Source organism: Onychostoma macrolepis, chromosome 03 (genome assembly GCF_012432095.1).
Source record: "Onychostoma macrolepis isolate SWU-2019 chromosome 03, ASM1243209v1, whole genome shotgun sequence".
NCBI classification, from domain to species: domain Eukaryota; kingdom Metazoa; phylum Chordata; class Actinopteri; order Cypriniformes; family Cyprinidae; genus Onychostoma; species Onychostoma macrolepis.
The window spans coordinates 45,195,099-45,212,821 of NC_081157.1; the positions used below are offsets into that span (position 1 = coordinate 45,195,099).

Genomic DNA, 17,723 nt, shown 5'->3' on the forward strand with positions numbered 1-17,723 from the left:
CAGCTGTTTGGAGTCTCATTCTGGCGGCACCCATTCACTACAGAGGATCCATTTGCGAGTGATGTAATGATATATTTCTCCAAATCTGTTCTACTGAAAAAAAAAAAAAAAAACCTTTTCTACAAACAAACTGACTTTCTTTTTTGAGTGAACTATTCCTTTATATCGATGCCAGAATTCTAAAGGAAGGAAATTTGAGAAGCAGGAATTCCGTCGTTGCCGTGACCACCAGCTTGACTCTGATTGGTGCTCTGTCATCTTTGATGTTGCAGGCGAGCCTGTACAGAGGAGGCTACAGCCGCTTCACGCCCTACTAGAGAGACTAAACCACTGATTACGCAAACTAACACACAAAACCACTAGACTCGTTCTGCTACACGGAGTGTGCTTTCAAACTAAAATGCTTCCAGGTCACCCAATGACCTCATCCCGACAACATTCTCTCAAGTGGACATTGTGGAAATCAGTGGGAAAATCAGAAGAGCAGCTCAAATGTGGAGTTGATGTCAGATTTTTTGATTTTAGACATTTTTTAACGTCAACAGTTTTTTTCGCATTTGTGTTTTGTCTGCAAAAGCAAGGACAGTGTTTCAAAAAGCATTTTAAAATGGGAAGAACGTGAACTATTATGTGGTCCTTCAGATGATTGTTTTTCATTATTGATCATATTGTTATGTATATAAGTGTCTAGTGTGAATTCAGACATGAGACAAAAAATATCTCAGGACTCTCTTCAACTTTTCTCTGAATCCAAAACCACCCCAGCAGACATTCAGATATATATATATATATATATACTTCACCAGATATTGCCAGCATACTCTATTCTCTGTGGTCTGAAACTGTGTTTGCTGTATGAATAAGCTGTTCTTGTTTAGTTGCTGGGGTTTTATTTGAAGGGTTTCTATGCATGTTGTTTCAGAGATGAGAGGACACGTCATGTGTTCGGCCCTCTCACGTTTGCACTAACAGATTTACCTCTGTACACAGTGGACAGATTTAACTCATGCTAGCTAATGCTGAATAAATGTGTGAGAGTTTGTACATTAACATATAAGGGATTAAACCATCATTTCTTATATGTGACCCTGGACCACAAAACCAGTCTTAAGTAGCACGGCTGTATTTGTAGCTATAGCCAAAAATATATTGCATGGGTCAAAATTATTGATTTTTCTTTTATGCCAAAAATCATTAGGATATTAAGTAAAGATCATGTTCCATGAAGATATTTTGTAAATTTCCTACTATAAATATATCAAAATTTCCTTTTTGATTAGTAATATGCATTGCTAAGAACTTCATTTGGACAACTTTAAAGGCGATTTTCTGAATATATAGATTTTTTTGCACCCTCAGATTCCAGATTTTCAATTAGTTGTATCAAATATTATCTGATCCTAACAAACCATACACCAATGGAACGCTTATTTATTCAGCTTTCAGATTATGAATAAATCTCAATTACCAAAAATTTACCCTTATGACTGGTTTTGTGGGTCACATATAGAAATATTGCATAAAGTAATTTTAGAAGTTAACATAGAGACTTTGGGAGCAATATGATTTTCAAAGAAATGACAAATAATTAGATTCATGAAAATATAAGTAAACTTATTAAGACATGGTGGGATTTAAAGAGATATGCAAACAAATAATATAATAAAATAATAATAACTAGTTAGACTTTAGAAAATACATAAAGAGACATGGGGAGATTGAGGGAGATATACAGAGAAATGTAAAAATAATAATAATGATAAGGTGACATGGGGAGATTTAAGGAGATTCACAGAGAAACTGAAAAAAGTATAAATTATTACGCTTAAGAAAATATGCAAGGAGACATTGAGAGTTTAAGTGGACATAGAGATGTAGGGGAACACAAGAAACAGTTACATTTAAGGCTAAATCTGTTTTCTCAAAATTCATTTTCTCTCTTTCTCTCTCTTCAGTTGTACCAACATACACCAAACTTAGCAGTTTTATTCCTCTCTATATTCTGAAGGTTTTTATAGAGGGGTTTGTTCATACATCATTCGCTTGATTTCATTATTGCACTATAACTATTTATGCCTGTAGATTTCAATTACAATACATATATTTAAAGGCCGTTTTCTCAAAATGAGTTTGTTTCTCCACTTCAGTAGTACTGAAATATACCAAACTTTACAGTTTTATTCCTATCTATATTCTGATGATTTTTACTGAGGGATTTCTTCATATATCATTCACAATGATTTATATACCATTTTATTTCTAAACGCATGCTAAAAGCGTATTTTTTTCTGTCCGTTGACTGTATTTCTTCATCAATAGCACTTACATATACCAAACTTAACAGTTTTATTCCTGTGTATATTCTGAAGGTTTTTACAGAGGGTTTTGTTCATACATAATTAACTTTTTTATTATTGAACTTTATCTATTCGCGTCTGTAGATTTCAATTATAATACATAAAGGCCGTTTTCAAAATGAGTTTGTTTATCCACTTTAGCAGCACTCATGAATACCAAATTTTACAGTTTTATTCCTATCTATATTCTGAAGAGTTTTATAGAGGGGTTTGTTCATATGTCATTTGCACTGACATATATTACATTTTATTCCTAAAACATGATGGAAATGTCTTTTTTTCTGCCTGTTGGCGGTATTTTCTGATTTATAGAGTGATAAAAAGAGATATTAAAAAACCCTTCTGTAAAAACCTTTAACTCTAATATGTCAACAAAATCAAACCGAAAAAATAAATCTGGCTTTATCCACATTTTTTGCAAATTAGTGCATATTTAATTAGAAAATGCCTCATTTGCGTATTTAAACGAAACATTTCTGAAAACTTATAATACAACACAGTTTTCTTAATGTACTGTGTGCATGGGTGATATATTAGCTCACATTTTTACTCGGTTCACCTGTAGTGTCTTGCCTTTATAAAACATACTGAGACACAGCGAGGCATAAAGAATCATAGGGAAGTATAAAGAAACCTAAAGAGAAAGGAAAGGAGAGAAGCTGTCTGCTGAGAGTTTCTTGTCCTCATCAGATGTCATGAGAAGGTCCTGCACTTCCTTTTCCTTTCCATACATTCAATCTGAATGCATTAATGATTAAATGTGAATCAGTTCGGTCTCTACCTCACTGATTCAAATGCAAAACATGGATAGAGACCTTAAGTAGTGTGACATTTGTTAATAATTAAGATAGAAACTCTCAAGATCACATCCCTGAGCTCATGTTATGATACTTTGGACTGAATTCAGCTCCCATGCACTGTAAAATGTCATTTGATTCACATAATTAGGGCTATATCCTTAAGGTGTACGTTGAAACTTAACTTTGAGTGATGTGACTCATGCAAAAGGGCCTTTGCTTAAAATAAGTGTAGTAAAAGTTAACAGTGTTTACACCCAAACATATCAGCAGAAACTTTAAGGACATTTGGTTCCTCTTCTCCTTTTCTTCCCAGATCTGCTGCAGATTTTTGCATCTCTTAAAGTCACTGTCACTGGCTTTGTTTTAAAAATTGCATATGCTCTTTAGGGAAACTGCATCAAAGTATAAGAGAATAGTTTACACTCCAGCATAAAACATGTTTTTGCACTGAATCACAGTATATGTAAGTTTCCAGCAGACAGCTGCTCTGTGTTTTTCTCTCTGTATCTGCTGCACTTTTATTCTGCTTTGACCTGTTAAGGCTGCTGCTGCTGCTGATGTTCAACCAGAAAGAGCCTCTGTGAATGTGAAAGATGTGATTTGTTGTTTTATTTCCACTGTTTCGACTCAACATTAATGTACAAAGAACCAGCAGACGGAAAACTATACATATGACATGTGTTTGCTAATTGTTTTAATGTATTATTAAGTACATGAGGGGTCAAATAATTATTCTGCAGCTCATAAAGTCGACATATCAGCACACGAATTGATATGATTATTACTCACGTCTATGAAGTCTTCAGGTCTCGACTCATTCAGACCAGCATGTTTACCTGCTGTTTAAGCAAAAAAATAAATAACAATAACAACTAAATAAATAAAAATTAAAGACACTTAGAGTTGGAAAAAAGAAAAAGACAAAAAGCAAAAAAGTTTGTAAATACATGTATATATACTTCATAAATATCAGATGATTCTCTATAAGCGTTTCAATACACTTGTATAATGGATTTTATGTGTCTGAAATGTTTTATTCTTTAGACTCTATGTAATTTATTTTTCATTTGTTTTTGTCTGAGATTTTTGTCAAAAGTACTTTTGTTTGATATATTTAACACTGTATATGACGTGGTCTTTTTGCATATGAAAATATTTGATGTTTATATATACAAGTTCATTATAATTCATGAATATGTCTACATAAAATAAAGTGCTTACATGAGCTGAGGTCTCTTCCCTTATATGTATATAAAATACAGCAGCTCCAAAACATATTTAGACACATTGCAATGACGTTTAAGAAATGTTGTGCTTACAAAATGTGCCTCTGCTGTCATTCTTGAAAATAAATTACAGTTGCTTTAATATTTTGTTATATGATTTAAAGAATAGTTGATTTGCCCTTCTGTGATCCTTGTACTTTGTAATTTTGTGTTTTTTGAACACAATAATTTTTTAAGAATCTTTTCATTCTGTGTCCCGTTTTCTAGTTAAAATGTTTAAACGTCCTTAAAACGAGTTAAATGTACATGAAAAGCAGTGTTTCTTGTTCATAAACTCACTAAATTTAATGAAAAACAAGGCAAAACACTTGTTTATTTTTAACTTTTTCGTATTTTTAAATGTATCTATTTTATTTCATCCATTTATTGGTTTGTTTATTTAATTGTTTTGCAATGTATGATATGTTTATGTGAGGAACAGACACATGAAATGCCAATCATGCTCTTCTAATATTTAAAAATGGATGTTTTGCCATGCATGGTCTAATGTATTTGTTACAGTGAGGAACTTTAATTTGGGTCTGTTCCTCACATAAAGCATCATACAACTTATAAGACTTATAATATAGTGTACAACTCATATGGGTTGACATGAGAGATTTGGAGGCAGCTGTAGATTTAATCCTGAAACTGAAATGAGTTCATCTGAAGAAATCACTGAAAATATTCTTATCTGCTTTTGCTTTTTCAGTAAATACAGCAGAAGGAAAAGCAATGAGAGAGAGCGAGATCTGTACTGAGCACTTCAGGAAAGCAAGGACCATCATAAGAAAAGCAAATCTAGAGTAATCAGAGGAGAATGAAGAAAAGTGCCAGCGGAGAACATGAAGGACAAGAATACAAATAGATGGAAGAGAAAGAAAGAAAACACATTCAGAAACATTTTATTTTTCTATATGTTAGCGTTCATGGATGGAGCAGAGACGTGTGTGCATCTCAGAGACGACAGTAAACTGACGCTGATATGACTGTGCAGGGATCCTCACGCTACGGCCCCGCCCACAACATCATCCACCAATCAGAGGCGATATATGACGGGGGAGGAGCCAAAACAAGCCGAAGGCTGCATGACTAATGTGTTTCCTATGGGTGGAGTCATCGTGCGTGCTGTGATTGGTTGCTTCGCAACACTTCCCAGAAAGGATATCACTCTCGCCACACTTCCTGCGTCATGTGTTTCAGCTCACATCCTCATTGATCATCCATTCACCCGCTTCCTGTGGAGAGACGTCGCCAGACCGCTTACAGGATACAATTCATCTTGTGTGGGCGGAGCCGCTCATTCACTTCCTGTGGCTGATGTCATAACTCAGCTGATTGGCCACGCTGCTGACCAACTTCCTGTGGTGTTCCTGCTTAGAACTCTTAAACTAAAGATGTCAACTACTGATCAATGTTGTCCAACGGTAGAGTACAAGGTGAGGGTGTTGGTTCAGAAGGGGCGGAGCAAAATTTCTAATTAAGATTTACAATTTATGTAAGAATGATTTTATGGACAGTTTACATTGATATTCATTCTGTTGCTCGTTTCATTAAGACTGAGGGCTGTTCTCACAGAACGTGGCTTTGCGTCTAAAAACACGAGACAGTGCTTTTAAAAAAGTGCAGCGCAGAATGCCTCCTCCGCCAAGTCACCATCGAATAAAACCGTTGCCATGCCAACTTGCTTCTCTAACCAAAAGCTCGCAACGCTTGCCCCACCTCTGGGGTTTTCTGATTGGTTCACTGTTCTGGAACTGACATGGATGAGCAGCGCTGCGTGTAAAAGTTGAAACTTGACAGGACGTCTCAAAAAAATGCTGCAAATAACGCAAGTGCAGCGGTCATACACATCCGTCTAGTGCATGTTTACATAGAAAAACAATAGAAAAGTAGCGCATTGAATTGGGAAAAACACTGTGTGTGAACAAATAAATAGTAAAACTATTTACCATGTGAACTACCATTTAGAAGATATGAACAATTCAGGAATAATTAAGATTTGTTTATTAAATTAGTCTTGTCTGCTTACCAAATCTGCCTTTATCTGATCAAAACTACAGATAATATTGGAAATTGAAAACAATAATACTGTGAAAAGTTATTACAACTCTTTTTTTTTTTTTTTAATAAGTAAATTAACACCTTTACTCACCAAGGATGCATTAAATTGAACAAAAGCGACAGTAAAAATATTTATAATGTTACAAAAGATTTCAATTTCAAATAAATGCCATTCTTTTCGACTTTTGTTCATCAAAGTATCCTGAAAAGTTAAATGTATCACAGTTTCCACAAAAATATGAAGCAGCACAATTGTTTTCAACATTGATAATAATCAGAAATGTTTCTTGAGCAGCAGATGATTTCTGAAGGATCGCGTGACACTGAAGACTGGAGTAAAGATGCTGAAAATTCAGCTTTGCATCACAGGAATAAACTACAGAATACATTATATTAAAATAGAAAAGAGTTATCAAAGTGTAATCACGTTTAACATTTTTACTGTATTCTTAATCAAAGAAATGCAGCCTTTGTGAGCAGAAGAGACTCTCTTCAAAAGCATCTTAGATTCCAAACTTTTGGACCATAATGTAGTAAATTTAACTCATAATGAAATTAATTTCACCTTTAATTCAAATTCATTTTATGGCATTTTTGCAGTTATTTTAATGCCTCTCAGTGAATTAAAGGTTGTAGACTTGTGCACACGTTTCCGTTTTTAGCATTACAGCGCCATATTTATGAAACACAGGCAGAATGATCATCTATGTGAATTATTCATAATATTTATGCAACAATTTATGCAAAAAAATGGCTTGACATTTACAAATAAATACAAAGTAAGGCTTCACCCGAACAAACACTCCCACTGTTCAGATCATGTGCCGAGAGAAAAACTGATCAGTGACTTCTGGTCTATGAAACTCACTTGACTGAAGCGTGAGGTTACGATGTTTACTTTTAAACCAGGGGACAAACTTCCAGCCAAAATGAACCGAACCGCGGATGCATCTAGTATTTAACTTATGAGAAAAAAAAAAGAGATCGATGAAAAAGTAAAGTATTATTCATTATTATCATAGTGCTATATGACAAATATATCCACGTTTATCTACGCCTACATTAAATGCTTCCTTTAAACGATGTTTTACACAACAGTGACTGTTAACCTGTTCTTTGGTAAATTTTGTCAGCTGTATGAAGTATTTCTGGGGTTTGATACGCCTCCAGGAGGGCGGGAGGGAGGTAGGGAGGGATGGGAAGTAACAAACAACATTTTATTTGGGGAAACAGCTTGAATTTTTAAAGCACATTTTCCCTATCCACATGTTTTCAAGAATGTATTGATATATGTTCAGAGTGTAACAGTAGTTGTATTTGTACATACGTAACATATTTATTATCGGGCTGACGGGGTTGAGAGCAGGGGATGTATGTGTGTCTGAATGTGTGAGATGTGTATTTTATTCCTTTTTAATCCAATTGTAATCAAATCATGCTTTATTATTCAGCTTCTACTCTAATACATGAATATTCTTTCAGTTTGACTACTGTTGTTTTAGTATTAAGCTTCTTATATTTGCAGCTCTAAACGCCCTACAGAAACTCTTGGCGTGTTTAGAGTTTAATTAAGACGTGATTTAGTGTTTTATTCAGCAGTTTTATTTGTTCAACCAAATCTGCTTTTGCATCTATATTTCTGTAAAACTTGAATTAGCAAGCAGAACATTAGTAAAGGCGCTTTATATGCAAAGTGAAATCACATTATTGGATTTATCCAAGTAATGAACAAAAGTGAACACTTCAAGGTTTACATTTACTGATTATTAAACAGTTTACATCAGGGTTTCCAAAACTTTTTTTTGTCAGCCAAACTCCTTGATGTTAATATTTCAATAATTTAACTAATGTTCTCTGATGTTGGTTAATGGTCACATGACATGCAGGCAAACAAATAAAATATTTCCATTTAGTAAGTGGATCATTTTATTTATTTTTTTTATTTTCAAAATATTTATTTGTTCTAATTTTACTTTAATTTTAATTAATTATCAGCTTTTCATTGCAGTTACCTGCTAGTTTTATAGTTTGATCAATATTTTGAATTAGTTTTTATATTTATACACTTTTTTAATTATTCTTTTTTTTTTTTACTTTTAAAATTGTTGTAATTTTATTGTGCTTTTGTCATTTTTATATTGTTTCAGTAACTTTTTTTATACATTTAGTGAAAATGTTTTTATTAATTTTTTAACCCTTATCTGCATCACTCACTCATAAAGTTCTATACATATCCATCCCATTTCTGTTTGTTTATTAAAAAGTTTACACATTATACCATATTTCAAGTCATTCTGCAGAATTTCACAGATTCCCCTTCAAACTCGACATGAAAAATAGATTAGCAGACATCCGGTTCTGCTTAAACAGGTAAGATCACATACTTTTCATCTATCATAATTCTGGAGCATCTACACTGATATTTACATCAGACATCACTGCACCTCATACGTCTATATATTTGAAAGGTTTTCACCCAGAGTGAAGAAGGAAAGTGAATAACTGTGTGTGTGTGTGTGTGAGAAGTGAACGAGAGAGAGCATCTGTCTGGTTTTACCGTGGTAAACGGTTGTTTTTCTATCTCTGCTGTGCTGTAAATATCAGCCCCGTCTCCTCTACCCCTCAACCCAGCAAAATCTTGTATTTTGTTCTAAAACGATAAGGTTTATTTGTAAGGATTTTTAAAAATCTATCTCTTTCTCATTTTTGTAAGCATTCAAATGATAAAATATCTTTAAAAAAAAAAAAGGTTTAAAGGTGAAATATTGAAAGATAAATGTGTCTCTCTGAAGCCCTCCAGATCTGTGACAGTATCAGTTTGTGTTTTCTTTCTCTTCTACTATCGCTACAAGCCTCAGATGAAAACTCTATTTGTTATTCTGACATTAAAGTTATTATCACCATTATTATGACATCATATTTATTACTACCCATTGATATGAACACCATCATTATTATTACATAAATAAACTTGTCTACTTCAGCATTTGGTGGAGCTTTTGTTTCTATATTGTTTACAAATGTAAAGAATAATTAATCTTTAAATATTTCCAGATAATATTTTAATAATTTCTTTTCTACTTTAATGTAGTAATTCTGGAAACATGTCTTTATAACTCAATACATGAACATTTATAGATGCAATGCTATATTTTAGGAAGGGGTCACGTGTAAGGGGATCAATAATATTTTGTATCACTGTAAAAAGAAAAAAAGTTGAGCCAACTTAAAATTTTAAGGCAACCAGCTTCAGCAGATTTTTGAGTTGTCTCAACTTATTTTTGTGGGAGATTCTCAAATTTTTGTTGTATAAACTTAAAACGACAAGTTGAGAACTCAAAAATCTGCTGAAGCTGGTTGCCTTAAAATTTTAAGTTGGCTCAACTTTTTTTTTTTTTTTTTTTTTTTTTTTACAGTGTAGAAAGTTTGAAACCCCTTGAGTCCTAAGATAATTGCCCTTAAGAAAGCATTATTAGATTGTTTTGGAAATAAGTAGTTATGCACATCCAGTCAAGACTCAGTTTGACAAACCCAACACTTCCATACTGTCTTACGATATAGTATCTATACTTTCCCCATCACCAGTGAAGTACTTTAGTGTACAGTAGGTTATACACAGTACTGGGATTACATGTAATCTAGATTATGTAATCAGATTAAAAAAAAAAAAAAACAAATAAGTACTTGTAATTAGATTATATTACATTTTAAAATACTTGAAATCCAACTACATATATATATATATATATATATATATGTGTGTGTGTGTGTGTGTGTGGATTACATGATTATATTATTAACAAAATTTTTCAGAATTTATTGATTCTTTCCAGTTCTTCTTTTTCATCTTTTAAATGTTCCTTTTAAAATCATCAACTACTGATGCACACATTATTTATCATTCAGTGGGTTATTTAACCACGTATTACGGTGTCTTTGGAAGCTTTTTTTCTTCTTTCAAACACATTAAAATGCGTTGGGTCAAAAGTAATCAAAATTAGCATTATCATGCAATTTGGAATCAGTAACGGACTACAACGTGTAAGTAATCTACCCCATCACTGGTTACACATGTATGCATTGAATCTTCGCTGATAGAATTCGAGTGTGCTGAGCTGGACGTCCGGTCGAGTGCGTTCCGTTGTTTCCAGGGTGATGAGAGAACGGAAGAGAGCATGTATATGTCTTCCTGCTTCGCCCTCAGGACTGTAAGATGGAAAGCACCTGTCCATCTCCTAGGCAACCATTTACCTAAGAGCGGCATAGATCTCAATGAATCAGTCACTTTTTCCAGTGAATTCCAGTAAAAGCCAGACACAAGCCAAGTGCTAAAAAAAAGCTAATTGTCAGCTTAATTCACAGAATAAAGAGACACTGAACACCTGTCGATGGATTTGTGACTATTTAATGAAAATACCAATGCTAACCAGAAAAGGCTACAGCACATAAATGCGTTGATGTTCATGCGTTGTGAACTTCAGTGCGGCTTTACTGACATCTAATGGTGAAATTGTGCAACTGACTCAAAACATGAGGTAGATGTTTCTTAGGTCCAGTCCAGTAGATGACATGGGGTGAGTTTCCCAAAATCATTGTTAGCTAACTATGGTCATAAGTTCCACTGAACTCTGTTGGTACACTCTAAAAAAAAAAATGCTGGGTTAAATGCAACCCAGCGCTGGGTAAAATATGGACAAACCCAGCGATTGGGTTGTTTTGACCCAGCTGTTGGGTTTACTGCCCAAAAGTTTGGGTTAAACATTTAACCTGTTTAACTGTTGGTTGAAAACAACCCAGCCACTGGGTTTGTCCATATTTTGCCCAGCGCTGGGTTGTATTTAACCCAGCATTTGTTTAGAGTGTAATGACAGAACTTGCGACCAAAGTTGCTTTTGGGAAATGCACCCCAGGTTTGAACATTGAACATCAAAATCAGTCATAATATCTATGATTTATTTTCATCAAAAATAAGGTTTGGCCAGATAAGGCTGACAAAAAAAAAAAAAAGTACTGTAAAAGCTCTTAACTAGATGTGATTGTATTAATAATTAACTACTCTAGTGACAATGTCCTCAATGTCCTGATAAAAAAAAAAAAAAAAAAAAAGAAGAAATAGGAATCAGTGATCAGTCAACAACAAAAAAGATTTTGGAGAAGTTTGTTCCTCAACAAACAGCAGATCTCAGTGATTCTTGCAGTTTTGAAACCATAATCAGGAAGTGATGTACCCGAAATGATCTGCCCATGAAACCAAACTTGAGGAACTCCACAAAACAGATGTCATGCAACAAAACGGTAAAACTAATCTGGAGAAGAGAAAATTACACCACATTGCCCAAACTTCCCTCCTTGCTCATTTATGACCCCCTTCTCCTCTCTCCCTTGTCACACTTCTCCCCCCAACACTGAAATATACCACAGATGATGTATCTTGTGAATCTGTTGTTTTACCCCTTCATGTTTAGTATTATTGTAAAGGTCTCTGTGCGACTGGTAAAATGGTTTCAATTTTACAGCAGTCACTTATATTTTGAGAATTCTGTGCTGCTGCTGAGCGGTGTGTCTCCCTCAAGGTCTGTTAGAATGCTTTCCCTTCTCCGACCAGGGCTGACCCTAGGGTCACGAGATTCTAACAAACCAAAAGGTATTTAACGTTTTTACAACTGATTTGAAGGTTAATTTGTCCCGGTCTAGGTATATAAGTGAAGTGGCATTATAGTCATTGGGGATTCTGTAACCGGAAAACCCCCACACAATGTGTGTGAATCCCTGGAGCTCTGCATCCAAATCTGTCACGTATGCTGCTGTGTGTTTCTCTGCTGTCGGGTATGCGTCTCTCACTCTTTTAGATTCATCTTTGAGCAATTGATATTATGTATTTATCTTAATTTTAACTGAATTTAATTCTGAATTGGATTCTCATCGTTTATTTAATTGGCATGATACATTTTTACCTGAAAAATAAGATTATTTTATACATTATGACTAGTAGATTAAGTGGAGTCTGGTATTACCGCAAATCTGCGTCCAGGATAGGTCAAACTGAAGGCCCAGAGAATGGAACATGTGGCACATCATGTGGAACCTTCTGATTTCTGTCCATCACTGACTTAGCAAGATGCATCTGTGTGACTCAGTTAAACTACACTCTTTGTAGGAGTGAGCATGTGGCAACTGACTTTAAGTTATTAGTTCACTCTACATCCTCTGACTAAACTCAGAACTGGCGATTTTGTAATTGTGAGGCCTGTGCTGGCCACGCAAAGCCATAAGCAATACTGGGTCCCTAATGAATGAATAATTGAAAGTATGGAATGTCTAGAATATCAGATATCTAAATTAATACAAAATCGGTATTTGTGATCAGTTCTTGATTAGAAATACAGCATAAATTTAATGATCACGTGAATCTGGAGTCAGATTAAACACGGAGCTCAACTAAAATTGAAACTAAATCCTGATAAATTAAGTCAACTTTGCAGGAGTGCATGTAAAAGACCTACACGCATTATACCTTCGCTCACGCCATTGGATTCTGTTGTTGGGCCAATTGAGTGGACAGTGAAAATATAGATTGCTGGAGCTCAAACTGTGAAAATGGCTTCAGTATCTGTTGAAGAACTTTCTCGAGATTTACACAGTGAGAAACTCAAATTCTCCTGTCTGGAGGACAAACAGTCTGTGTTGTTTAGTGTGCAGAGATTCACAGAAACATGTCAATCACACCCACGTCTCAATTCATATGTTAAACATAAAAATTAGTCATGAACAGATATCATGACATTCTGGTCTCTCTGCTTCTAAGTCAAAGCCACTGCAGTTCTGACTTCTGAATGTACTTCCAGAGTCCAGATCTCATCACAGCCGGATGCACAGACGACTTCTGGAGCTTTGATTGATGTGCCACGTTACTTGGGCAACCTGCCGTTTAAGAGTTCCTTCCTACCCACTGCCTAGACCTTGCTATTTTTTCCAAGGTGTAATATAGTAAAAGCTGTGAAATAATTGCCTAATAATAACCGACTTTGGTATTTTGAGGATATTGCACAACAGCAAGATATACTTTCTCATGAGCTGCCTTTGCTGTCTAATAGCGCTGGTCAATGTCAAAATGTTTGAGATGACCAATCAAGTCAAAGTAAGTGGGCTTTACTGTTCACAGAGGCTGCTGAGCCCGAATAGGCCTTAAAGTGCTTGTCCAAGTATCTGTACAGTATCTGTACGTTCGTTTTACCTTTGCGACTAGGGACGACTGGGGAAATGCAGGAACAACTTGAAATATAATAGGTGTAAGTAAAGAATTGAGACTAATAATGTTAATGTACTCACAGGTGGGTTATTTTGCTAACATCATTAACTGCCTTAGATGGTTGGGAGGCTAGCTAGCAGCAGCTGTGGCAATATAGACTTGCTTTTCAAATTTGACTACACAAAATATATATTTAAAACCTTTTCACTTGTTAATTCCGTTTATGTCATTCCCTGGATATTTGATTTGATTTATTTCATTCATGACATATGCATTGCTGCTATGTTTGTAAGTGTACACACTAAATCATCTGTATGTATTTATATATAAGTGTACTTGTTCTGAGTTAAAAAAATAAACAAATAAATTAAAAAAATGGACAAAGGTGTGAATGTTTTTGTTTTTGTTGTTTTAAGTTTTATTTTTATATTAAATCTTCTCACATTATATGAGAAGTTTCACATCCATTAATGCAAGTGGTCTGAAAAGAAATCCAATATTATCCAGGTCAAGAATAAAATGGCTATGTTTTGAAACATATACATATATTTATTATGTATATGTATAAATTGTCAGGGTTGCTTTGCGTAGGAGCGAGGAAGAGGAGATGTAGGATAATCTCAAACAAAAGTCATTAATAATCCAAACGCATGGAAACACCGGGCAGGCAGGAGAGACACATAGCACATTGAGACGTTTGACACCGGACAAGGAAACATGGGGCAGACAACACTTTAAATACAGGCTTAACAAGGGGTAATCACAAGAGACAGGTGAATCAAATGAGACAATCAACGAGAGGGAGAAACTAGGTCACGGGAGCATATGAGGAGAAAAACACACACAGACAGTCCATAATCCTGACATATCGCCCCCCTCCCTGAAGAGAAACAACAGAGGGAGGGTCGGGTGGGACCTTGGGAGGAGGACAGAGCAGATAGCTCAGGCGACCCATGTGGAGGCGGGGATCCGGAAGGCCACGGTGGAGCTGGAGCGACAGAGAACCAAGGTGGCTCCTAGCTCCCTCCTCTTTGCCGTGGCCCATCAGTCCAGGAGCTCCATCAGGCTCTTCCTTCCCTTTGGCTCCACCTTGGTCCTCTGTCGGCCAGGGTTTCTCCAGCCACGCTGACGATGGAGACTGGCAGACCCATGGAGCTCCCACCATACAGATGGTGCGCTGAGGGCGAGCAGAGGGGCTGCCAGACGACAGTGGTGGAGGGTGGAGGAGGGAGGAGCGGGCGGGTGGGTGTGCATTTCTGAGCCTCTGGGCTCTCAGGCCTGCAATCCGGAACAAAAAAAATTATAGCTTCCCTTCAGCTCAGTCCAATGGTGTCTGGGAGGATAGTAGTTGGCCCCGATCCAGAACAGTGAGTTCAGTGCAGCATTGTCGAACGCCATTAAAACAATAGGGGCAATAGGCTAAAACAATAGTGAGATGAACAAAGCGGCGTGGGGATCCATGGGGAAAACACGGGAAACAAAAGAAACACTGTACAAAAAAAAACGGAAATCAAATGGAGGAGAAACACACAACTAAAACTTTCTTACATTTTGTTGTCGGTCCGGTGTTCTTTCAGGGTTGCCTACTGGATAGGAGCGAGGAAACATGGGATAATCTCAAACAAATCTTTAATAATCCAAACGCATGGAAACACAGGGCAGGCTGGAGACACATGTAGCACATTGAGACATGTGAAATCTACAAATATCGTTACATTGTTTATAAGGCTGTAAAGTAGAGCCTCTTTATTTGGCGTGATGTAGACTGGGGAATTAGTTTTTTGATCTTGGCTGTCAAAACAGACAAAACCCTCTTTGGTTTCTTTGCTAGCTCTGTCATAGCATTGGTTTTGAGACTTGCATATTAGATTGTTTCCTCTTATGGTTAGCTGTTGGCTCACTCCACCCAGGCTAAGAGAATAAAAAATGTGACGTATGCCATAAAGCAGGTCACACTCTTTCACTAGCAAGGGGATGGGCAGGGCTGTGTGTTCCGACCCGAACACAAAACTTACAGAGTGTGGTTTTAGCCTTTAGGAGGCTGCTCAGATAGCAGTGGCAGTAAAATTAGTCCGGTTAAGAGTTGTTCTACCACTGAAATTTACCACTTTATCTACCACCATTTTACACATAAGATGGCACCGCTGATGGCAGCCTCTGTGGCGTGCTCTGCAGTTGTTTTTATGGTTTTGTTAGTTTGTCCTGTCTTTAGTTATATAGTTTATATTTAGTTTCACCAGAGACGAATTCTGGACATTCGGCAGTACACACCACTCGATATTTCACCGGTTTTCGACTATTCTGATGTTTTGCTGGACATTGTAGTTGGCGGAGCAGCGGCACTGATGAAGTGCTTCAGGACACACAGACGGGGGAAACGAGCCAGCGTGCTCGTGAAGCTCAGACAGCACGGATTTCGGACAGCAGTGCCTAGCATCCATCTGGCGAATCTCCGCTCTCAACCCAAAAAACGGACAAATTCCTTCTGCTCTCTTGGACAAATAATGATTTTTCAAACTCTGCTGCTCTGTGTTTCACAGAAACCTGGCTGAATGACGCCATTCCGGACAGCGGAAAATTTGCTGGGCTTTCAGCTGTTCAGAGCGGACCGCAACGCAGAATCAATGGGGAAATCGTGTGGTGGCGGGACATGCTTTTACATCAATGAAAGGTGGTGCACAGATGTAACAGTGTTAAAGATGTGCTGTCCCGATCTAGAAGCACTTTTCATTAACTGTAAGCCTTTCTACTCACTGTGGGAGTTTTGCTCTTTCATTCTCGTGAGTGTTTACATTCCACCGCCAGCGCACGTGAGCTCACTTAAGTACTGTAAAGAGATGGACTAATAAAACAGAGTGGGTTTTACAAGCCTGTTTCGAACTTACTGATTGGAGTGTTTTTAAAGCTGCTCCCAATGAGCTGGACGAGCTCACAGAGACTGTAACATCTTATATCAGTTTCTGTGAAGATATGTGCATTCCTACCAGGATTCATCTAACTTACAGCAACGACAAACCGTGGTTCACTGCAAAACTCAGACAGCTCTGTCAGGCCAAAAAAGATGCTTACAGGAAGGGGGACAAAGTCTTGTATAAACAAGCCAAATACACACTGGAAAAGGAGATCAGAGTGGCAAAGAGGAATTATTTTGGAAAAACTAAGGATTCAGTTCACTTCCAGCGACTCAGCATCAGTGTGGAAAGGTCTGAAAGAGATCACCAACTACAAGACACCATCCCTCAGCACTGTGGAGAATCAGCAACTGGCAGACGATCTGAATGAGTTCTACTGCAGGTTTGAAAAAACACCCCACACCCCGCTCTGAACACCTCTCCACACAATCATTAATACCTCCAGCAACCACCCTCTCCCCCACACCTACACTTCAGATCAATGTAGACAATGTGTGCGAGGTCTTCTGGAAGCAGAAAAGGAAAAAAGCACCAGGCCCAGATTGTGTTACACCAGTCTGTCTGAAATCCTGTGCTGATCAGCTTGGCCCCCATCTTCACACAGATCTTCAACAGATCACTGGAACTGTGCGAAGTCCCTTCATGCTTAAAACGTCATCCCCTCCATCATCCCCATCCCAAAGAAACTCCCATTGCACGTATATACAAACAGTAGCCTATTCAAGATGTTATACTGTAAATTGCTGTGCGAACGTGACATTTCGAGAGCAAATGCAGCTGTCAGACACAAAAACTGACAGTGTGAATGTGGCAGTGACTGCAGAAAGACTTTAATACAGAAAAAAGAGTGCAGTCTAATAAAGGCTTGCTTACATCTGGTCACTTCATGCATTTTCTGTGATCGGATAGCTATCCGATCATAAAATAACAGGTGTAAATGATCTTTGAAAGGTTTTCAAGACGGATTTAAATCAGATCGCTCAAACCACATCAGGTGGTTTGGGACGCATTCCAGATGAAACTGGACAATTGTACATTGGATCCAGTTGTTGAAACCACATATGTTAATTTTACTC

At 36.8% G+C, this 17,723-nt stretch overlaps 1 protein-coding gene across 2 annotated transcripts in view; it reads left to right on the forward strand.

The window, feature by feature from the left end:
* rbfox3b (RNA binding fox-1 homolog 3b) overlaps window positions 1-7,653 on the forward strand; it is a 307,431-nt gene extending 299,778 nt beyond the window's left edge. Inside the window, exon 14 of one of the 2 annotated variants that reach the window (XM_058769581.1) lies at window positions 5,135-7,653. In XM_058769581.1, the coding sequence (XP_058625564.1) occupies window positions 5,135-5,137 (3 nt within the window). In that variant the 3' untranslated portion in view covers window positions 5,138-7,653. Of the gene's footprint in view, window positions 1-272; window positions 4,287-5,134 lie in introns of those variants that run through there. The other variant, XM_058769579.1, reaches the window with a different exon arrangement.
* Window positions 7,654-17,723: the final 10,070 nt, after the last annotated feature.